At 43.9% G+C, this 24720-nt stretch overlaps 1 protein-coding gene across 6 annotated transcripts in view; it reads left to right on the top strand.

Annotated features, from left to right (window-relative positions):
• The window catches only part of slc4a11 (solute carrier family 4 member 11), a 150545-nt gene that overhangs the window by 89147 nt on the left and 36678 nt on the right, over positions 1-24720 (top strand). For all 6 annotated transcript variants that reach the window (XM_067980880.1, XM_067980938.1, XM_067980808.1 and 3 more), the window contains 4 exons: positions 528-609; positions 4069-4192; positions 15508-15711; positions 24560-24644. In XM_067980880.1, coding sequence (XP_067836981.1) covers positions 528-609; positions 4069-4192; positions 15508-15711; positions 24560-24644 — 495 coding nt within the window. The remainder of the gene's footprint in view (positions 1-527; positions 610-4068; positions 4193-15507; positions 15712-24559; positions 24645-24720) is intronic.

Raw genomic sequence — 24720 nt, 5'->3', positions numbered from 1 at the left:
CTGAGGGAGGTATCGGAGGTGCCGGTTTTCGGATGAGATGTTAAACTGAGGTTCCACCTGCCCCCTCAGTGGACGTAAAAATCCCATGGCATTATTCAAAGAGGAGCAAGGGAGTTCTACCCAGTGTCCTGGCTAATATTTATCCCTCAACCAAAATCACTTTTTAAAAATACAGTTTATCTTGTCATGATCTCATTGATGTTTGTGGGATCTTGCAGTGTGCAAATTGTCTGCTGCGTTTCCTACATTTATTACAACAGCGACTACACTTCTAAAGTGGCTGTAAAGCGCTTTGGGACGTCCTGAGGTCTTGAAAGGCGCTATATAAATCAAGCCTTCTTTTAAAAGGCTGGCCAGAATCAGTCCAAACCAATCTGAAGTTTTGCAGCAGGTCATTGTAGTATTGCTGATGTGGAAGCTGCCTTCAAGATATCGTGCCTAGGACAGCCCAGGCGCTCAAATCTACGGGATAGCCTATATCGTGCTGTGAAATTATTTAATTCCAACATTGTATGTTTCTGTTCCAGTGCACCTCCTGTCGAGCACCATTCAAGGAGTCTCTGCAACAACTACTGGTGTCCAATACCAGCAGTCCTGGCTCTGTCTTATGTAAGTCCTTCTTAACTAAGTTTTAACGAGGAGCCAGGTGCCCCAACTTGTTACGATTTGGGGTGTTTACTTGTAGTCGTTATTCGGGTTGGATTCTGCCCCAGGCCTGGAGGACGAAAGGTTGTCGCCTGATCCATTGGGCCACAATGAACCTGGCTTAGTACTTTTTCTGAATGGGTCTGGAAGAATGGCTGTAACAGAGATGTGAGGTTTGAATACTTCATCTGGAGCGAGTTAGGCAGTCGTGGCCTGCTGATGTATTGAATCAGAACAGGATCCGAGACTGCAGCCACTTGGAACACTCTGGAACCTTAGATTTACCATAAAGCTGCTCTTGCTGAGGCTGTTTATGTTGACTCCATAGGTCTCCTATAATGTTCTCATTTTATTGTTAAAGGAATAGTTCTGGGATATTGTGGCAGGGTTCACGGGCATTATTCAAAACAGATTCTAATTCATTCCAACACAAGTTATGTTTTTTTTTGCAGTCTGTGTACTGCCTGATGTTCACAGCTACATTAATAGCAACTTGTTTTCTGTCAGTCTTCCCCATTTCCTATAATCTACAAACTTTAAAAACCTCCATGCGACATTGCCTAACCGTTCCTTTTTAATTTATCCGATGGTCTCTTCTAGCCTTGCTGCTCTCTATAGCTGTTGACCATTGCCCTTTTTTACAAATTCCTTTTTAAAAACAGCATTACTGTTTCTTAAGTATGATTTATTTTGTTTAACGGTTGATGGTGCAAAAGCTGAAAGCTGATCTGGAAATCAGCCTATTTAAAAACAGTGAGATATTAAATCCAATGTGAACATTGACAAATGCTAACCCTTTTTTTAAGCAATAGAAAGGCAAGAGGGGTCAGCTCGTGGGTTTAAAAACTTGTGTAAAACATTGGGGGTGAAGGACTGAGCCCCTCTGCTACTGGTTTTCCCCCCAAATCTGCTGACCTTGGAGCTTACCAGCTGATCAGTGTAACCTGCTGGTGTTCACTGCTCACAACACTTAACACATTTGGACCTTCGCTATTAAACAGGAGAGTAGTTATAGTAGGCTGTAGTATGGAAGTGATGTTCGACCCCCGAGCTGATCATCTGGTCCCATATCCTCTATTGCAAAGACAGTTTTAGTCCACCTCTGTACCATTGCCAGCCTCTAACCATCTGTCGCTGAAACGCTGCTGATACCCAGTTTTGACACTCCCAAACACCACAGTGCTGTCTCACTGCTTGGGTGATGTCAAGTCACTCAGACATGGTCTGAAACTCCAGTGCTGCACTTGAAGAGATGCCATCTTTCGGATGAGATGTTAAACCGAGGCCCCATCTGTCAGGTGGACGTAAAAAATCCCATGGCGCTATTTGAAGAACAGGTGGTTCTTCTAGTGTCCTGGCCAACATTTATCCCTCAATCAACATCATCAAAATCGACTATCTGCTCATTTGTTCACCACCTATTTGTTGGACCTTGCTGTGTGCAAATCTGCTGCTGACCAAACAACGCTTCAAAAGTAATTAATTGGCTGTAAAGCAATTTGCCACATCCTGAGGTCAGTAAGGGAGCGATTTATAAATGCTAGTTTGTTCGTTCATATTGGGCCCAATATGCCTGTGCCCTTTGAGCTCTGCACTGCCATATCCCTCAATGCCTTCTCTCCTCAAAATGCACTTAGTTGCTTTTGAAATTATTTTCGTTCTTTGTTTCAGTGGTCTTCCTGGCAACTTGCTCATTAATTCTGTTGTCCTTCTTAGGTGCTGCTTGACTTTCCACCTCTGGACTTAATTTTTGATTTGTCCCCTTATTTTTGAAACCTTCACTATAGTGAATAATTCACCAGAATCAGTTTTTCTCATCTTATTCATAGTCTTGGATGCTTCAATTAGTTAAAGTTTTCTTTTTTTTTCTAAAGAGAACGGGGGTAATTTGGACTTTGAGCGATAGTGTAAAACGGACGATATCGATTCAGCCTCCTGTTATACATCTCTCCCGATTTTCATATCCATTGAAGTAATTGAAAATCGGGAGAGATGTATAATGGGCGGCTGAATGGGTGACAATGTAAAATGGGTGATATCCAAAGTCCAACTTTCCCTTAATTTTACTCAACTTTGGATTTGTGGAATCATCTCGGTCCATCGCAGGAACGGTCGTTTCGATTTGCTGTTATCAGCATCCCGACTGCCATCGTCACTGGAGTGTGTTTGAAAGGAGTAGCAGGACTGAGTTGAAGTGGCATAGATTAAAATCTTGTATTTTGTCATCTGGATTCCTCAATGGGTCCAGCCTGTGTAATGTGCTCTCTTAGCCATCACATTTGCACCGTTAATGACTAGGAAAGTGTTAATGGGAAAGATCTTCAATGTAGTTTGTGTTCAGACCGAAGTGTGATTTGATAATCTGGTCAGGCTGATCAAGATAGACTTTTTATCCTTAATCACATGAGACACCTGAAGACTTATTACTTGGAAATACTCATCCAACACCGTGTTTATTGGCTCCATTGTGGTGTACATCCTGAGGCACAGTTTCTTTTATCTGCCCAAGGCCATGTTAAATAGGTGGCTATTCACATTTCTTTTGCTGTTGGATCACATATGGATACACTTACTAGGTAAATATCTTTTACATTTACAGATTTTTCAGGAACAATGTAAGCATTGAACACAGAAGACATCTGTTTGGCATATTCTCTCCTCTAATAAAAACTTAATCTGCTTTGGTAGGAAAACAGGGTTCCTAAACCCCCAAAACCTGACTTGGTGCCACAGCAAGTTTTTTTTGCTTGAAAAAATAGAATTCGAAGACTAGCAACTTGAAGGAGCGGCACTATATATCAACTGGGAGTAATTAACAATTTTGCCCTATCTCCTTTCCAAATTGCTTCTGCCCTCCTGAAGGTGCTAGGGTTTCACTGGTGTAATCGCCAATCTCTAGCACAAGTAGCCATTCGCCACGAGTCAGCCTGGACTGTGAATACTGGCTCCCTTTTTGAGGGGGCTCCGAGCTCAGCGTCAACCTGTTCACATCCGATCACACGCCAATGTGCTCCTTCCAGCACCAGTTGATAAATAAAGATCAGGAGTGAGAATCCAAGCTGCGATTATATACCCTTTCCTGGCTGTGCCCAACTGTAGCCTTTTGTGCTGCATTGGCTGATGCCAGCTAAGTCAACACTGATCAGAGATTGAACTTGGCGGAAGAGGTGGGGGGAATTTAGCCATTTTAAGTCAGGTTCAGGCTTATCGTGGGGCTTGTGCCTCAATTTTTCCTCTCACTGTTTCTTGGCTCGGGGTCTGGTAAGGAATTCTGCTTTTCCTCAGACTGGGGTGCTGCTTGGGTGTTGGCTTGTATGATGTGAAGGTGCTTCTGATCATGAATTACCATGAATGTTACTCCATTCCGGGTAAAGTACTTTCCTACAAATAATCGTTGCATTGTTTTGCTCCCCTCCCCTACAGGTGCACAGTAGCAACACTCCAGAGACGCCACGTGTGCATAAGCCGATTAGAAAGACCTCAGAACTGGGGGGAGAACTGCTGTGAAGTGCGCTACATTATACTGATCCTGGTGCCGCCCAAAATGGTAATAACTTAAATGTGCCATGTTACGGATGTGCTTCGATTTGTAGCGGTAGAAATGGAGAGCGGGAATATTACGGAAGAATTCTTTTGCCTGTGCTTAGTTTTATAAACCCCACAAGCTTTCCGGTGTGTCCGCTTGGCTCAGTTTGGTAGCTGCTTTGCTTCTGGGTCAGAAGGTCGTGGATTCAAGTCTCACTCCAGCGCCCGAGCACATAATCTAGACATGACACTTCAGTGCAGTACTGAGGGAGTGCTGGATTGTCTGAGGTGCTGCCTTTTGGCTGAAACATTAAACGAAGTCTGTCCGTCTTATCAGATTCATGTTGAAGATCCAAAGTCACTGTTTGAAGAAGTGTAGGGAGCTCTCCTGGAGTCTTGACTAACAATCGTTCCTGTACCGACAACACTTTTATTTTTTAAAAAAAGATTAGTTGGCCATTCATCTCATTTGCTGTCTTTGAGATAAACTTGCTTTGTGCAAAATGGCTGCCACATTTGCCTCTATACCAGTTACTACACTTCAAAAGTAATTTATTAGTTGCAAAGCATTTTGGGTTGTCCTAAGGTGCTATATAAGAGATTAGGAGTAGGCTATTTGGCCCCTTGAGCCTGCTCTGCCATTTAATGAGATCATGGCTGATCTGATTTTTACCTCAACTCCACTTTCCTGCTCTTTCCCCATATTCTTCGACTCTTGCTGATCAAAAATTTGTCTAACTCCGCCTTGAATGTATTCAGTGACTCGGCCTCCACAGCTTTTTGGGGTAAAGAATTCCAAAGATTCACGACCCACTGGGAGAAGAAATTCCTCCTCATTTCCATCTTAAACTGGCGACCTCTTACTCTGAGACTATGCCTCCTAGTTTTAGATTCCCCCATGAGGGGTAACATCCTCTCAGCATCTACCCCATCGAGTCCCCTCAGAATCTTGTATGTTTCAATAAGATCTCCTCTCTTCTAAACTCCAATGAGTATAGACCCAACCTATAAATGCAGGTTTTTTTCTAGCTCATCAGAAAGTTGTAGGCCCCATACCAAGAGCTGGAGATAGACTTTAGGTGGTTATGACACAGTACACTGTACGTGATATGTAGAGAATAGGCTTGGAATACCGGCAGGGATTGCGTCACGTGGTAGAGATTCCAGCCTGGAACGTGATGTATCTCTACTGATCCTTGTTCTCTTAAACCACTTTGATATTGCTGTGGTGCTGCTGGCTCCCATCGCGTGGATCTCTCATAGCTTCTGACAACACCAGAAATGATCCTGTCAGACTCACTAAGGCTTGCCCTGGGGAGATCACTTTATTTTTTTTATAAACTAGAGCATTTCAGCAACTGGCCTTGGATTCTGGCAAACCTTATTTTTGGTGTTTCTGCTGGTTGGGAGAGACCCAGACGAGAAGAGGGGAGCAGAACTGGCACTGCACTAGGGCAGTGTAAAAGCTGCTGTAGCCAATGCGAATGGTTTTGATTTCCTTGCCTCCCAATTAATGACCCTTACCTCGCTATCTGAAAAATTTCCACCTTTTGTGAACCCTTCCACACCCCTGCCTCCCCCTCCAAAAAAAATGCCCCCCCTGTAACTTTAAAGCACAGAGCAGGCAGAAAATCAATAACTGGAAACCACAGTAAATGTGTCGGCATTAACTTTTTTAAAATTAAGATTTGGGAAGGCAGAATCCTTTTTTAACAGAGGCTCATCCCCTTCAAATAAAGTAATGGTTGAGCAGTACAGCAAGCATCAATTCACCATTGTTCTTTTTTTAATATAATCTTCCCAAAATCTCCATTGACTGAAACGTAGGAACAAGGATGTTTGGACATACACTAGTAGTTGTATTATCATAGTCATAGAGTTATACAGCACGGATAGAGGCCCTTCGGCCCATCGTGTCCGCGCCAGCCATCAGCCCTGTCTACTCTAATCCCATATTCCAGCATTTGGTCCGTAGCCTTGTATGCTATGGCATTTCAAGTGCTCATCCAAATGCTTCTTGAATGTTGAGGGTTCCTGCCTCCACAACCCTTTCAGGCAGTGAGTTCCAGACTCCAACCACCCTCTGGGTGAAAAAGTTCTTTCTCGAATCCCCTCTAAACCTCCCGCCTTTTACCTTGAATCTATGTCCTCTTTTGAGTTTAACTCTTCCCCACACTTTGATGTTAACTCCACTTGGCAGCTCATCACAGTGCCGTCCCAACAGAAAACTCCTATTTCCCCCTCTAGTGGCTGGATGAATACAATACATCCCACCATTCCTTTATGATGGGCTGATAGTATATCTTCTAAACTGATTGTTTGTTTATATCTGGGAACCACACTTTTGGTTTTGACTGGTGGGTGAGAGATTACTTGATCCCACAGCTCCATTAGCAGGACTATGCTCAATGCATAGAACACTGTCATCCCAGTGAGCAACAGCTCATGGTGAACCAGCCATGGCTTTCAGTAATCGGCCTTTAACTTGTGCCTTTTTGATTTGTACATAGACACTGTAAGATCCTCCTGTGCAGCTTGCTTGATATCAGCTGGAGTGATTGCCTTGGCTGTAGAATGTTGAGCTACGAAATGACTGACTTCCTCCCTCAGCTCTACGAATAATGACTTGATATCATCTTGATTTGCACACGGTCAACAGGATTATTGGGTCTTCAGCAATAGTTAACCATGTTATAACATAGCTCCTTAAATAGCCAGCTCTGAATCCTAGAAGGAGCTTTAGACTGCCGCTTGGGGAATACGGGGATCAAAAGCTGGTGATCTGTGAACACTGCAAATCGTCAACCATAAATGTATCGTCAACCAATATGTATTGTTGCATAGCCCATATAATTGGCAATGCATCATGCTCAATCTGGCCGTAGTGTTACTCTGTGGAATTGAGTGAACAACTAATCTAGACCAAGATCTCCTGTAAAAAGGACTGCCCCTAAAGCAACCAGAATAACATCAATCCAGATCTCCATTGGGCTGTTAATACAATAATAAGCCGTTGCTGTCCAACCAGAGAGTGATTGCTTGATTTGAGGAAGGGCATAGGAACAGGAGTAGGCCATTCAGCCCCTCTTGCCTGTTCCGCCATTCAATTAATTCATGATTGATCTGTATCTTAACTCCACTTCATAGAATCATACATCACAGAAGGAGGCCATTCGGCCCATTGTGTCTGTACCAGTTTGGTTCCATCTTCAAGACAGGCATAATTATGCTTGTCTTCCTGTTTGAGGATACTACCTTTTTAATTGTTAGTTCTCACTGGCCCAGTAAATGCAGCCAAATTTGGAATAAAATCAGAACACTTCCATGCCTAGAAGACTGCTACTGCTGATGTATTACTTGGAGGAGCAGCCTTGTGGATTGTGGAGACGTTCACTGCTTTGTGGCCATTAGGCCAAAATATACTTACCAAATTCACACCTAGCTTGAGTATAGGGCCATTTTCTTGCAGCTTGTGAAGAATGTTGTGAAGTTGTGTGTTGTATTCTGCTTGGTGGGTCCATGTGACGATCCGGATTCTTTCCCCTCAGTCTGGTTCAGTAAAAACTGAAGTCGAGTACATTTTAAAGTTCAACACAACTTTAATAGCAGGGTTCTTAGTCTGCAGCATTGATTTGGACTCCTGGTAGAGTCCCTCTATGCTGGCAGAGCAAGAACAAAAACATACCGAAATCCACACGTTTTTATACAAATCAATAGGGGTTGGAACATACTTAACGAGGGTCAACACCAATCATAAGCCGGGCACAGGTTGCCATGCGAGGTTACGTTATTTCCGGCCAATCATAAATCGTCCATGTGCTGACCATGTTGCTGTTAGACATCAAAGGGGATACTGTACCAATCTCAGTTACTAACTAATTAACCCTTTCTAACCATTTTGCATTCTGCTTCTTTGCCACGTAGGCATCTTAATATTTTACCGAAAACTGACCACGTAGGAATTCTCATGTATCAGAATATTATCATTTGCATTCGAGACACCGGCAATCCCTTCAATAACTTGTTGAATGGTACACTGAAATACCTCTGCCAATGAAGATGTAGTGAAAGTTCACCTCTTGTACAACTTCAGACCAGCACGTGTTGTAATATGGTGGTTCTCTTTGGCAAGTTCTAGCTGGCGATACACCGTTTTGGGGGTCTAGCTTAAAGAAAATACACTATCCGTTTACTTCTGATAATCTTATCCAAGTTTGGAGTATCCTGTCACTCGTGCTTTTTGTTTGCTGTTTGCATTTTGAAACAATAGTTAGGATTCTTGGGCTTGGGAATGATCTACTAAAGATGCAACCCAAGGTATAGGACAGTCCACAAACACTTCCTCAGCTTTCTTCTGTAGAGGAAATGTTATCTTGTGATGAAGCTCATAGCATGAATAATGGGGCTTGCTAATGTGCCGTTTGACTTGCCTGTGGTCTCAAATACTTGAGGACATTCACTCCAAATAGCACGCTCTGATGTTGGTATATTGATGCTACGAATTGCTGAAAGTAGGCTGAAGAGTTTGTGTTTGAACTGTCTTGTAGGCCAGATAGTTAACCAGGCTTTCCCTTCGTGGTCAGCACACGAGCTGATGCTGCTTGTTTGTCGGACCCTTGACAAAAAATTTACTAAACGCTGAAGGCGGTGGCTTTGTGCCAAATGGTATTTCCATGTGTTGGAACTTCACTTTTTGAGATTCAGAACCAACAACAATAGATTGGTAACTGGATTCATTGATATTTTGTGGACAACTGGAATCCACAAGGGTTTGAATTGGTACTCCTTAAAAATACATGTTGTTGGTTTGATGGTGTGCTGTTCTGATGTACTGAACAAATGTCACCATCTCCGGAGCTGTATTCAGGGTAGGTTTAGTTTCAGGACCTGGTTGCACATTGTGGTGTCTGGCTATGATGGATATATACCCAGGATATCATGTTTGACTGGATGTCTTGTCAGATGGCTGACAGCACCAGGAGAAGTGATTTTTGTTTGCTGTCTCTCCATATTCTTTACCCTTTGGACAATCACCAGTATGGGGTGATTTACAATTCAGCAATCAGAGCAGACCTGGCTCTGCCTTGGCGTGATGCAGTTTGTATCTGATCGATAGGGACTTATTGCCTAGCTTTCACATCTGCCTGACATTTGACTAGATGAAGTGTTCTGGCCACTTGTAAAAGTTCACCTAAGTTAAGCTCCTCTTTTCTGAGGGTCAGGGACACAGTGTTTTCAATGAATATTCTATAATCTGAGTATTCTATAATCTGTGTTTGGATTTCTGAATTTGTAAAATCATATTTTGCTGCCCATCGAATTAAGTGTTTTCAAAAGCAGATTAATTCTTGGTGTTCCTCGGACCATTACAGTATGATATTGATTCATATGTTGCATTTTACTTGGGAATGATATGATCAGCTACAGTTTTCTTAGCCTTACCGTAGTCGACATCATTTTTGGTATCGTGCAGTGTGCGGAAACGTATCTTGCATATGTTTCCCCCCCCCCCCCCCAACCCCATGGTGCAAAAGAATACCACTGGCGATTTCAAAGCTTGTCATGGCACTCTCAAACCACTTAACCCATTTCTCTCATCTTCAAAGGAGTGAAGTTGGATTGTTGTATAGGTCGAATGGGAATATCAGCGGCAAGCCTGAGGTCATATTACTAGTTGAAATGTTTTTGTTACTTGGATGGGTACTGTTATATGGGATACACTGGATGAATGGCTATTAACTGTGGATAATGGGTCAATTGAAAATTTCAAGACTCTGATCAATAGATTTTTGCCAGCTAAAGGTCATCAGGAGACATGGAGCAATGTCGGGTTAATGGTGCAGATCAGCCATGACCTGATAGAACAGAACAGGCTCTGAGTTGAATGACCTACTCCTGTTCCTGTATTGTTATAAGTGATGCAACAAAGACTGTGCAGTGATTGTAACAGAAAACAACCTAGTTTCCCCCTCTAGTGTCTGGATGAATACACCACAACCACCAAGAAGAATTCTGATCATTTCTAAACTTTATTTCAGTGCTGGATGTCCATCTTAACCGGATATTGTGATATAGGTGAAGTGACCACATTGGTGGGTTCCTCGATTCCACGTTTACATGGGAACCCACACATAAAATCAACACTTCAGAATAAAAGGCCCTGTCCTCCATTACAGGGGAAAAAAATTACTGGATATAATAGCACTTCCTTCGATACTCCCCAGTGTGTTAGAAAACCTTTCTTTCCCTTACTATGTTCTCATTGTCCTATATTTTTTCTGCATTGTGTTAGCTATTGGGGTTTGGAGGCAAGTTCTTCCAGGCCACCCATACCTGGAGGTGAAAACACTTCTAACTTGCAAAGCAAACTGTAACTATTGAGTGTTTTCCAGCACGCATAGGGTTGGGATTCCGTTCTGCAATTGTGGGCTCAAATTCCCTAATCCCCTGTTCTTGAATCATGTTCTTTTTCAATGTGCAAGCTAAATATATTTTTATACATGTTATTCTTAAGTGATTTTTGATTTGCTTTTTTAAAAACAAATCTGCAATTTGAAAAATAAACATTGCCCAGGTGACCTAAGAGCTGATTTTTAACTCTAGGTGCAATTCGGGTGGGCAGTGGGAGGCCCGGGTGATTTTTAACTCCTGGGCCTCATTTCAATATGATCGACAGGTTGCCTACCAGATTGTGTTGGGAAATGGGCAGCCCGCCTATTTTATCCAGGTGTAGGACTACATGCATGTTAAACAGCCTGCCCTAGATAGAGCCAAGTGATCAAAGCTCTGCTGTAATAACTTGGATAGCCCAGTGGTGAAGGATAGAACACTACAGCCTGATCTTCAGTTGCTTCCAAGCCTTTATTCAGATATCCACATTACCAACCCAGAATCCCCTAGATAAGCTCCCATATAAATGGATACAAGAGAGTCCCCAGGTGATACGCACCACCTGAATACAATTAATACTAATTGATATAAATTATACAGATACAATTAACGTCCTGTTGAATGGTGGTGGACAATTAAACAACTAATGGTTGGAGGAGGGTCTGTGAACATCCCCATCCCCATCCTCCATGATGGCGGAGCCCAGCACGTGAGTGCAAAAGACAAGGTTGTACCTTTGGCAACTATCTTCAGCCAGAAGTAGTGAGTGGATGATCCTTCTTGGCCTCCGCCTGAGGTCCCTGCCATCACAGATGCCAATCTTTAGCCAATTTGATTCACTCCACAAAATATAAAGAAATGGCAGAGTGCACTGGATATCGCAAAGGCTATGGGCCCCGACAACATTTTTTTATTCGTTCATGGGATGTGGGTGTTGCTGGCGAGGCTGGCATTTATTGCCCATCCCTAATTGCCCTGGAGAAGATGGTAGTGATCCCGGCTGTAGTGCAGAAGACCTGTGCTCCAGAAATAGCTGCGCCTCTAACCAAGCTGTTCCACTACAGCAACAACACTGGCATGTACCTGACAATGTGGAAAATTGCCCAGTTATGTCCTGTCCACAAAAAGGTTAAATCCAATCCTGCCATTTACTGCCCTATCATCCTACTCTTAATCAACAGCAAAGTGATGGATGGAGTCGGCAACAATGCTACCCAGTGGCATTTACTCGCCAATGCTCAGTTTGGATTCAGTCAGGACCACTCTGCTCCAGATCTCATTACAAACATGGACATGAGCTGAATTCTAGAGGTGAGGTGAGAGTGACTGCCCTTGACATTGAGGCAGCATTTAACAGTGTGGCATCAAGGAGCCCTAGTAAAACTGAAGGTAATGGGAACAAAGGAAAATGGTTGTTGGAGGCCAATCATCAGAGCCCCAGGACATCACTGCAGGAATTGCTCAGGGCAGCATCCTCGGCCCAATAATCTTTAGCTGCTTCATGAATAACCTTCCCTCCCCCATAAGGTTAAAAATGGGGATGTTCACTGCACAGTGTTCAGCACCATTTGCAATTCCTCAGATGTTCAAGAAGTCCATGCGCTCATGCAGCAAGACCTGAACAACATTGGTGCTTGGGGTTAAGCCCTCCACCACCGGCGCACTGTGGCTGCAGTGTGTACTGGCGACAGCATGCACTGCAGTAACTGGCCAAGGGTTTCAGCTGCACCTGCCCAAATCCCCAACCTCCACCAACTAGAAGGACGAGGGCAGCAGGTGCACGGGAACACCATCACCTCTAAGTTCCCCTCTCGAGTCGCACAAAATCCTGACTTGGACGTATATCGGCTGTTCCTTCATCGTCGCTGGGTCAAAATCCTGGAACTCCCTGACTAACAGCATTGTGGGAGAACCTTCACCACACAGACTGCAAGAGGTTCATCACCGCCTTCTCAAGGGTAACTAGCGATGGACAATAAATGCTGGCACCCGAGGCCTTATTAAAGTGGAAATGTACCTCTTAAAGTGAAAGTACGTTCCCTGAAGACAGATTGTGTTCCAAGACTCTGTGGCTTCACTGTAGACATTGGGTACTGTAGTGTAGTGGTTCTGTTACTTGACTAGTAATACAGAGGCCTGGACTAAATATCCAGAGAATGTGAGTACAAATCCCACCATGACCGTTTTGGGTGGGGTGGGGGGGGGGGGGGAGAATCTAGAAAAGAATGCTGGTACCACAAGGTGACCGTGAGGCTGTCTGAAATAAAAACCCAACCTGTTCGCTAATTTTCTTTAGGGAACAAACTTGCTGTCCGTACCTAGTCTGGCCTACATGTGACTCCAGTCCCTCACCAATGTGGTTGACTTAACTGCCCTCTGAAGTGGTCTCAGCAAGTGGCCACTCACTCGTGTCAAAGCACTACCAATAGTTCAAGAAGGCGGCCCACCGCCACCACCACTTCTGGGCAGCTAAGGATGGGCAATAAATGCTGGCCGTGCCATCGATGCCCACATCCTGAGAATGAATAAAGAGGGAAAGAAAAAGTTCAATGGCCTCCAGCAGCAAGGGTTAGTACAGCACATCACCTCCTCACTTAAACATCGCTGAACAACACTCCTGTCTCTCCCTCTCCACAATACCTACTCCTCCATTTAAAAACTGCGCAGTTAAGACGGCAGTGAGTGATAGCCCTTCGGGAATGCAGCGTTAAGTACTCTACCGCTCCTGTAATTATCCACCCCCTCCCCGTCGGATGAGCGGGGTTTTAAAATCGGCCCTCTAGAATGTTTCCTGTCTTTGGGGGCTTTGCCCCCCCCCCTTGCTACAAAGACCCAGGTCGATGAAATCTTTGGTCCTGTGCATTGGATTGTTGCGAGCTGGAGTGCTGGCATTCCTTTTATTGATACTGGCCCGGCAAAGCTTGAGGATGGGAACCAGCCCAAGGCTGGAGGGGAAAGAGGGTGGTGTAAGCACAGAGCGCGTATGTGCTCATGAAAGTGAGCGATTGTGCTGATGGAGAGGGACCAGGGAACATGACGAGAAGCAAGGAAGAATCATTTTTTAAAAAATTGCAGTGCATATTTTTAGGCAAAGTGTGGGATTCTTTTTGCAAATGAAAATGGATCTTTGTGTCTGGAAGCCCTAAAAAAAAATACCGTCCAGCTTTCCATAGCTAGTTATGGTTGGAAATAACTTTTTTCTAAGTGGATTTATTTGCATTTGAGTTGGGCCACTGCAGCTGTGCCTCTGGCTGCTCATCAGTTCGGTCCCAGGCTTGTCCATAGGCCCAGGGCTTGCTGAGGCCTGTACATTCAACTCCATTAAAATTTCAGACCTTCAACTTCTTTAGTATTTAGCATCAGTAGTGACCACAGGGATATCTCTGTTCTCACAGACCAATCCACTCGTTACAAAGGGATATACTCACTCCTCATCATAGCTTGAGTTTTGCACTTGACTATGATTTGATGTCTATAAGGTATCACTGCTGTAATGATGCAGTACTTTCTGCTAATGTTTGATTACGCACAGGAAAATATTTAGATGCTGACATTTTTTAGGAAAGATACTACTGAATCAAGCCTGAGTTAATGTTGGCATCTACTGATGATTGATACTGGCAGTTCTGGTCGCTGCCCTACTTTAAGAGGGGTAATTTTAACCTAACCTGCCAGGCGGGGAAGGGGCAAATTCACCCACCCACCCCAGATTTAACTTTCCGTTGCTTCAATAACTAGGATGACAGTTTTGAGTGTTTTAAACCAAACAGCCACTTCTCAGGCTCCTTTTAATCCTCTCTAACTAAGACTCATTTTGCACATTATTAACTCACCTAACAATCGTTCTGTCCTTTTTGGATTCCAACAATTGATGTCATTGTAGCTAGCTTTTGATTACTCTCTCCCTCCTGCCCCCAGTGGAGAGCTGCTCGGTCTGTGATTGTGCGTTGTGGCAAATGTTCCAATTCTGGTTGCTTTCCATTCGTATAAATGACTAGGACATGGGTACGAGAGGAATGTCATCAAGTTTGCTGTGGGGCGCTTGGCAAACTGAGGGGAAAATGAAGCGGATTGTAGGAGAGCATAAACAGCTTAGTGGGCAGATAGACTCTTAATTGTAAGATTCTTAATGGAGCAGAAGAACCAAGACAAGTGATGTTGAATTTATACAAAGCGTTGGTTAAGCAACCGTTTTGAGTATTGCCTGCCATTGTCTGCACCCTAGTGTAGGCAGGATCTCGGTATCATGGAAATGGGACTGTGGAGATTCACTAGACTGATCTCAAGAATGAGATATTATAATTGTGGAACAGAGAAGATTAAGAGCAGATCTGATGAAGGTTCTTAAAATTACATGTTTTTGAGAGATTGTTTCTACTGGTTGAATCTGTAACAAGAAGGCATAGACTGAGGATTATCACTAAGGGAATAAAGGAGGGGAGTTAGCACATGGGAATGCTTTACCATAAGTGACTGTTTAGGCAGAGACTATAACAACATTTAAAAGGGAATTGGATAAGGAAATTTTAAAAGGAACTGGTGACTTTGGACCTATGGTTCCCAAAGCTCTCGCCACTGGGATTTTCCACATCTCGTTTCTGGGTCAGTTGTAGACTAATTGATAGAGATTGATTGCTATGATTAGTCAACAATTCCATTAGCTCTATTGGGATGGTAGAGGACGAACTCGATGAACCTTGGTAGTTTCTCGTCTAGCAATTCCTATGTGCCTATAGATTAGCGCACACGCGCATCATTCCACAGAGTAGGAATTGAGTGCGAGTCCATGTCATGTGACTGTGCTCTGGATATCTGGTGTTGCTGCTTCCTACAGGACATTCCTCTTCAGGCAGTGTACCGGTCCTTTCTATTTGTTCACTAACTCTGCCTGGTTTTACTCTTAACATATATATAAATAAAAGCACTTTTATTTTTCCCTCCTTACAGAAAAGTACCAAAACTGCCATTGAACTAGGAAGGACCTTTGCCACGATGTTTGCCGACATAAACTTCCGTCAGAAGCTCCTGGAAGCCAAAACCAAGGAGGAGTTCAAAGAGACCCTAGTTCTGCAACGACACCTGTTGACTGTCGTCCACAAGGAGCCACTCAACAAAGACCATGCCAAAGAACCGGAAGATAAACCCCCGCAGGTACCAGAACTTCTGTTATAGGTATGGTCGACTTCACTCGGATATAGGGTTGCCAACCGTCCCAGGGTTGTTTGTCCTGGAGCCTCCGGGAGAAAAATCACAGGGGCGTTAAAAATGTAAGATAGTCACTAATAAATCCAATAGAGAATTCAGGAGAAACTTCTCTACCCAGAGAGTGGTTAGGGTGTGGAACTTACTACCACAAGGAGTAGTTGAGGCAAATAGCATAGATGCATTTAAAGGGACGCTAGATAAACACATGAGGGAGAAAGGAATAGAAGGAAATGCTGATAGGATTAGATGAAGTAGGGAGGGAGGAGGCTCGTGTGGAGCATTAACAGCAGCATAGATCTGTTTGGCCGAATGGCCTGTTTCTGTGCTGTAAATTCTGTTTTAAGAAAAAAAGGGTGTGTTTTTTCACTTACTTTCATTTATTAGTTCTAAAAAATAGTGCAGATGGGGGAAAATGGGCTATTTGATCGGGTGGGGCAGTAGGAGGCGGGAGATGATGTGATGAAAGCTCCAGGAAAACGTCCAACCAGAGTTGGTGTCCCCACTCTGTTACTAGCATTTGGATTGCTCTGACATGCCCCCCACCCCCCCCCCCCCCCCCCCTCCCGGCCACATCTCCTGACGATACCGGGGTAGGTTTTCAAACTTGCCACCTGGGCGTAAAACTAGCATTGCGGGAATCGATAGAAATGAAAACCGGGCAGTTTCTATAACGAGCGGACGATCTGCAAAGCCGGTTTTCTGGCCGGGCGGCTAATTTAAATTCTACCTCGCCGACTTATGCTGTGGGGTATGTTTTCATGGGGTGAACCACTACCTAGGTGGTCGTTTATCACATTTGAGGCTGGGCAGTGAGTGTCCATGGGCTACTCGACATATAGGGTGACACAGCCAAGTCCCCGGTCTTGTCTCACTTGATGCTCACGCAGCTGGCTTTTCCAGTAGGAAATTGCTGGTTAATGATCGGCAACAGGAACAGTGGTTTATGAAGGGTTGTGGTAGAGTAAATAGGGAGAAACTCTTTCCTCTGGCAGGAGGGTCAGTAACACAGACTTGAGGTAATTGGCAAAAGAACCAGCAGGGAGATGATTTTTTTTTTTAACGCAGCGAGTTATGATCTGGAATGCACTGCCTGAAAGGATAGTGGAAGTGGATTCAATAATAACTTTCAAAAGGGAATTGGATACATACTTGAAGGGGAGAAAATTTGCAGGGCTATGGGGAAAGAGCAGGGGAGTGGGACTAATTGGATGGCTCTTTCAAAGAGCCAACACAGGCATGATGGGCCGAATGGCCGCCTTCTGTGCTGTATGATTCTTGAAACCCCACCTCTGCCGTTGTTGGGGGGGCATGGAGAGGATGGTTGCTATCAGGCCAGTTGTGGTGCCCAACTGCTTAAGATCAGCTAATTCCATGTAAGATCTTGGTCTGTGTGGCTCACACCAAGTCCGTTTGAGGATCAGTGTCTCATCCTGTAAATGTTTGTAGTTAAGTGAATTGTATATCAATGATGTAGTGCAGCCAAGTCTAGTGCCTCCTATAGGTACAGTAGCTGCATGTCTGACTATCAGTTGTCGTCTATCACCTTTTTAAATGTAAAATGACATTCCATTTCATCTTTTATGGAATCTAATCAGCTAGGGGAATCAAGGGATATGGGGATTGGGTGGGAAAGTGGAGTTGAGGTCAAAGATGAGCCATGATCTTATTGAATGGCGGAGCAGGCTCGACTGGCCGTATGGCCTGCTCCTGCTCCTATTACTTATGTAACTGGTGACTATCCTCCTGGGAGAGGAGGAGGAGGAGGAAGAGGAGGAGGAGAAGCGAGGATTCTTAAGGTGACCTGCTTGGCAAAGGGAGATTGGAACCAAATTGCCCTCCGTAGCAGACTGGATAACCTGAGACCTGACCCAGGTAGGGCCACCATACTCCAGGGCACTGTTGATTGACCAACCTACTTGTCTCATTTAATGGAAGTTGGAGGGATGGAACTGCAACTGAAGTTTGGAATTCTTCCCATGTAGCTCCAGATGACTCTACAAATTAATGCTCTAATGGGGAAGGTTTCCTTAGATGAGCAATTGTGCCAGTAAGTTGTGTGGTTTTTGCTGGTTAAATCCCCTGTGTTCATTTGGCAGGTCCCTAATCATAAACTGAGGGGGAATCTCTCTCATTTAATTGCTGAATGCATTGCTCAGTTTGAATATGACCTGTGCAGACAAGGAGGGGCCAACATTCAATTCCCAGTCTGTTGCTAGCTGACCTCGGCCAGGGAAGTAGTAAGGGTACTACAATAGGTCTCTCTCACTGGGCTAGGGAGAAGAATGACCAGCAAGGTTTTCCCCCTCCTAATGACTATACTTTCTAGAAAGCCTTTTGTACCTGATCTCCGATGAGAAGATTGGCCTTGGTTGCGCTTCCCCTCCCGGCTGGTTGAATTGACTGCCGACACGCACTGCCTGGGCTAATGCATGAGGAGTGGCCATGGATGTGTTAACGGAGGATAGGTTCACCAGCAAGAGTCAGCTACTGTTGGGTTAGCTCAACTGTTTCTTATCCTCTGGAACCTGGAACTCCAATAAAAAATGACTGAAGTAAAGCCTCCTTTCTCTGCCAGCTGTCAGTTTCTCCACAGTTTGTGGTAGGTGTGAGTTCACAAGACAAAATTGCCTTTTGATTTGCTAATTCAGTGTTAATCTGAATCTATAAAGATGATTAATATGGAAAATGTCTCACTGGCGCAGTAGGTGGTACTGTGTTGAGGTTAGGGAGTTAAATCACATTGTAAAGAGAGATGTACTAATGGAATACTAGAATGTATAGCCAGAATCGTAGAATAAAGTCCAACCGGAGTTATACAAAGGCTTTGCAATGCCCTGGTCGGACTGTATTTAAAATACTCTATTCTATCTCCATTTCACAGAAGAACTGGGTACGGAATGGAGTAACAAGACTGATCACTGGTTTAAAGGGTATGAGTCATAGGAAAAGAATAAAAGAGCTTAAGCCGCACAGTCTGGAAAGACGGAGGATTTAAGGGATGTGCTTGCTGAAGTGTATCAATTACTAAATGGCATTCATTAGGAAAACCAAAAAAAGCAGAACCAGAGAACCTAAGTAATGGTGGTAGGGAAATGTAGAACAAGTGTATTGGTGAAAATCTACTTGGATTATTCCGAACATTTTGTAATTTATCAAGGATGGTAATGAAGGCAATAACCTGAGGTTATTCAAACTACTACTAAGTGCCACAACAGGAGAGTTATTGTGACAGAGGAATGAGCTTTGATTGGTTAAAATGGCCTTTTTCAACCCTTTTTTAAAAAATGTTCTTAACATTCTCTCCCTCTATGTAAGCATGCTAAACCTTACCCTAGGACAGCTTGAATATTACTCTGTGTGACTAGTATATGAACAAGTAATTTTAAAACTGATCAATTTAAAAAAAATATTGAAGACGTGAAATAAAATGGGTGCTTGCTCACACCCCATGGTAAAAGTTATAGAATCTTACAGCACAGAAGGAAGCTGTTCGGCCAATTGTGCCTGTGCTAGCTCTTTGTAAGAGCTATCTAATTAGTTCCACTCCCCTGCTCTTCCCCATAACCCTGCAAATTTCTACTCTAAGTACATATCCAGTTCCCTTTTGAAAGTTACTATTGAGAATCTGCTTGCACCACCCTTTCAGGCAGTGCATTCCTGATCATAACTCGCTGTGTTTTATATATTTTTTAAAAAATTCTCCATCTCCCCTGTTTTCCGAATTATCTTAAATCTGTGTCCTGTGATTACCTGCCCTTCTGCCAGTGGAAAGAGTTTTTCCTTATTTACTCTATCAAAACCCTTCATGATTTTGGACATCTCTATTAAATCTCCCCTTAACCTTCTCTTCTCGAAGGAGAACAACCCCAGCTTCTCTAGTCTCTCCGTGTAACTGATGTCCCTCATCCCTGGTATCATTCTGGTTAAATCATCTCTGCACCCTCTCCAAAGCCTTGACATCTTTCCTAAAGTGTGGTGCCCAGAATTGGACACACTACTCCAGCTGAAGTCTAACCAGTGATAAAGGTTTAGTATAACTTCCTTGCTTCTACTCAGGCTGCTGGTCCAAGGGGCTCTTGTCCCTTAGTGGTACTTGGGCTCCTTACTGAACTTAGACAGTGACGGTGTTGCCTTATCATAGAATCATAGAAGTTACAACATGGAAACAGGCCCTTCGGCCCAACATGTCCATGTCGCCCAGTTTATACCACTAAGCTAGTCCCAATTGCCTGCACTTGGCCCATATCCCTCTATACCCATCTTACCCATGTAACTGTCCAAATGCTTTTTAAAAGACAAAATTGTACCCGCCTCTACTACTGCCTCTGGCAGCTCGTTCCAGACACTCACCACCCTTTGAGTGAAAAAATTGCCCCTCTGGACCCTTTTGTATCTCTCCCCTCTCACCTTAAATCTATGCCCCCTCGTTATAGACTCCCCTACCTTTGGGAAAAGATTTTGACTATCTACCTTATCTATGCCCCTCATTATTTATAGACTTCTTGTGTTTAGGAATGGCTTGATATGGTCTTCAAATTAGATATGCCTATGGCGCAAATATCTCTTTAGACTCCTCGTTGCTGTCTTAATTCAGTGCTGTTTCCAGCTCCTGATTACCGTCCAACGATTCCTACAGCAAAGATGTAGGCATCGAACGAGGATGAGATTGGGCTTGGCTCTTTTTTTTTGTCTTCCCGGTTGACACTCGTTATCCAGGCTCGGCCATGAAGACTAGTCACTGAAGTGAAGTACTGCAAGGTCGTCTGCTAGTGTGAAGTCATTCCCCCTCTGAGTTAGCATCTTCAGGAGAAGACGAGAGAAAACAAAGAAAAAAAACCCTTTGCTTCAGTTTGTGGGCCATCTTGTTCTTCGACTGTGCTGGGTCCCAGATGTGTATTTTTGAAGATGACTGCAACCTTGTTAACATTAAAGAAGAAAAGAAAACAAACTTTGGCAAACGTTTGGACATTGTGAAAGTGCATCTTGAAGTAATTGCTTTTGAAAAGGTGCTGTACAAATGTTCAGAGGCGGGCCAAGTATATTACAAGAGAAATGTTTGTTCAGTTGAACCCGAGCACTCCGTATTTTTAAGTGGTGTGTGTTATGTAGGTCAGACAAAAGGAGATACAGCAACATAAAATAAATTGGGTCCCCAAATAACCTGGAAAACATATTGCCAAGTGCCAGTTAATTGATAGCAGGTTCCAGGTATCTGCTGCTATGCCAGCTTTGCTGGTATAAGGTGGGGATTTGGTACAGTCTCCAGTTTAACTCCTTCACACTTTCCATATTTCTGTAGTTTGAACAGGCGCAGAAAATTCTACTTGCCGATCAGCCGCTTTATTTTTTGGCCTCTGAATAATAGCTGAACAGCTTAATAAAAGAAAAGACAGACTTACATTTAGATAGCGCCTTTCATGACCTCAGGGCATCCCAAAACACTTTACAGCCAATAAATGTAGTCACTGTTGTAACTAACCCCTGTGCTGCACGTCACTCGGTCTTTTGCTGTCTAATGCTGTGTAACTTTGGTGCCATGCTGAGACTTTGGTGTCAGCCTTAAGTTTAGTGGTAACACTCTGTCCTCGAGTCAGATTTTTATGGGTTCAAACTCCACTCCAGAGACTTGAACACACAATCTAAGCTGACACTCCAGTGCAACACTGAAGGAGTGTTGCATTGTTGGAGGTGCCGCCTTTCGGATGAGACATTACATTGAGTCTGCCCTCTCAGGTGGACGTAAAAGATCCCATGGCACGATTCCAGGAAGAGCAGGAGAGTTCTCCCGATGTCCTGGCTGACGTTTATCCCTCAACCAACACTTAAAACAGATGATCTGGTTATTTATTTCATTGCTGTTTGTGGGCCCTTGCTGTGCACCAATTGGCTGCTGTATTTCCTACAGTGCAACAGTGACTACACTTGAAAAGTACTTCATTGGTTGTAAAGCGCTTTGGGATGTCCTGAGGTTGTGAAAGGCGCTATAGAAATGCAAATCCGTCTTTCTTTTCATTGCCGCTGAAGTAAGTTGGGTTCTGGGAGATAAGTGCCAGCCAGCTGGCTCCCACCATTTACACTTGATCGTAAAGGATTTTACTGCAGTGAGGAGGTTGTTAGCGTGCGGATGCTGATTTTTTCCAGAATCCTGGAGCACCTGGGCACAAAACACCGAGGATAATTGAACAGAAAGGATTGCACGTCTGTAATAGAGCCAGCCCCGTTATCGCCCAGCCAGGGTGCCGCAGTGGCGGAGGTGCTGTTCTTTGAATGAAAATTACTGGTTATGGTTATGCTACTGGATAAGCAACCCAGAGGTCGTGAGTTCAAATCCCACCATGGCAAGTTGTGAAATTGAATTCAATAAATCTGGTGGGGTTTTCGGAGGAGGAGGAGGAGCAGAAACAGCTGGATGGTCGTAAAAACATGACTCGTTCATTGATGTCCTTCCTTAAGGGTGGGAAACCTTCATCCTTTTTCTGCTCTGGCCAAGATGTCACACTCTACAGGGTTAACACTTAATGCCTTCCTGGAATGGTCAATAAACACTGCCTCATCAGTGTTGCCTACATCATAGAATCTCTCAGCACAGAAGGAGGCCATTCAGCCCGTTGTACCCGTGCCTGCTCTTTGAAAGCTATCCAATTAGTCCCACTCCCCATCTCTTTCCTCATAGCCCTGTAAATGTTTCCTTTTCAAGTACATATCCAATTCCATTTTGAAAGTTACTATTGAATCTGCTTCCACCATCCTTTTCAGGCAGAGCATTCCAGATCATAACTCGCTGTGTTGATTTAAAAACAAAACTTTTCCTTATCTCCCGTCTGGTTCTTTTGCCAATTATCTTAAATCTGTCACCTCCTGGTTATTGACCCGCCCATCGGTGGAAACAGTTTCTCCTTCTCTGCTCTTAAGGAAAACAACCCGAGCTTCTCTAGCCTCGCCAAATGTCCCTCATCCCTGGTATCTTTCTAGTAAATCTCCTCTGCACCCTCTCCAAGGCCAAGGACAAATTTTTTTTAAAAATAAACTGGTCTGTCTCTTCGGTGATTCAAATGGATGCTAAAGATTCTGTGGTAGCTTTGAAGAGAAGCAAGGACTAGTCCCAGTATCCTGGTCAAAAATTCCTCCCCTAATTAATACCACAAACAGATTAACTGGTCCTTCATCTTTTGTTGGCGTTTATGGGACATTGCTGGCACGGAATGACTGCTGTGTTTAGCCCACATAACTGTCATTGCACTTCAAGGTAATTTATTGTGTGGAATACTTTGAGAGCTGTTCAATGTGACAAAGTGCTGTTTAAATGCAAGTAGTATTATTAACCTTGACTGCTGTCCTCTGATATTTCTTCTCCCACCCCCTCCCCCCAGCTGCATTAGCAGTCTCTCTCTCTCTCTCTCTCTCTCTCTCTCTCTCTCGTTCTTTCAGAATACCACCCCTATTGTTTCCCTGTCACAGTATCTGGCTGGTTCGTCACCTTACTCCAGTGTCCTGGCCTCCACCACCGTCCCTGGCAACCTGTTCAACCACTGCTGACTCTCTCTCTCTCTCTCTCTCTCTCTTTATAAACTAACGGTCATTTCTGTATGTGTACTTTACTCTACAGCATCAAGTATTTTAATATTCTAAACTAGTTTGATATTTGGGGTACAAGCCTAGTTTTGAGCTGCAGATTTTGAATCCCAACTCATGCAGCGAAGAGGTTAAACAATACTGATTCCAGGCACTATTGAATTCCTGAAAAGGTTGTGTTCTGTAAACGCTGCTTAAATGTTTAGGGTTTTAAGATATGTTAATTGGATGCAATAAATGAATGCAAGGAGCAGGACCAACCTAGTTTTAAAAAAAAATCCAAACTGAACATGCGTTAACTCGATCCCTGGTGTCACATCAGTAGCCAATATTGCTCCCCTCTGCTGCTAAAATATGACTTTACTTCATTTAAAACAATTTAGTTTTAGGGGCAGCAAAGTCCATTGATTGTTGGTGTGCTCACCCACACTGTGGAGTGGGATGGACATCAATTTGAGGGGCTGCTTTCTCAGCTCCTGATATGGGGCACACACAGCTCTGAGGTGTTGGTAGGAGGTTATGGTGCCCCCAGCAGGACAGGCAGAGGGAACAGAAGATGCACAGACCTTCTGCCTATCTCCAGCACCTGTTGGTGGCTGGCTGTAGTGGGGGGGGGGGGGCGTTGGTGGCTGGCTAGTTTTCGGACTCTTGGTTCCAGGCGTGACGTAGACGAATGCGGCGAACTAAAGTACTAAACTTTACCCGGCAGCCCCCTTTTAATAAGAGAACACCACTCTTTTTGTTGAAAACAAAGGTGAACCAATTAAATAGAAATAAAAATTTCCTAAAAAAACAAAGTGCTGGAAATACTCAGCAGGTCCGGCAGCATCTGTGGAGAGAGAAACAGAGTTAACGTTTCAGGTCAATGACCTTCAGAACTGAAAGAAGTTTGACATTTTTTAAGCTGAGCCAGGGAAAAGGCTGGGTGGTGGTGGGGGGGGTTATGGTGGGAGTGGAGAATGGGTGTTGGAGTCGGAGACAGTTGCTGAGGGAAGAGATGTGGCTGCGAAAGCGAGTTTTAGTAAGATTCCTGATCAAACACGAGAAGTTGAAATGGATACTAAAGACGGTGCAGAAGGCAAAAGAATCAAATGGAAATCCCATCGGGAGAGAGGAGCAGAACTTTTTCCAAGGTGGGGCATTCCTGGAAGAGCGAGGATGAAAAATTTACTGCTTGGTATTCACAATGTTCTAATTAAGTTCCCTTTTTGTTTCCGAATAGGCTCACGACTTCCTACGGATGGGTAAGGGAATGATGGAAGACTTACGACGCAGATTGCCATTGTATCTATCAGATTATACTGATGGTGAGTAAACTTTTTTAATGATAACACACTAGCATGTCGACCGTGGCATTACTCCTGCTGAGTCAGAGGATACACT

The sequence above is a fragment of the Heptranchias perlo genome, chromosome 1, assembly GCF_035084215.1.
Source record: "Heptranchias perlo isolate sHepPer1 chromosome 1, sHepPer1.hap1, whole genome shotgun sequence".
NCBI lineage: Eukaryota > Metazoa > Chordata > Chondrichthyes > Hexanchiformes > Hexanchidae > Heptranchias > Heptranchias perlo.
The sequence above is the reverse complement of the archived record's forward strand: the minus strand, read 5'-3'. Positions and strand labels throughout refer to the sequence as shown.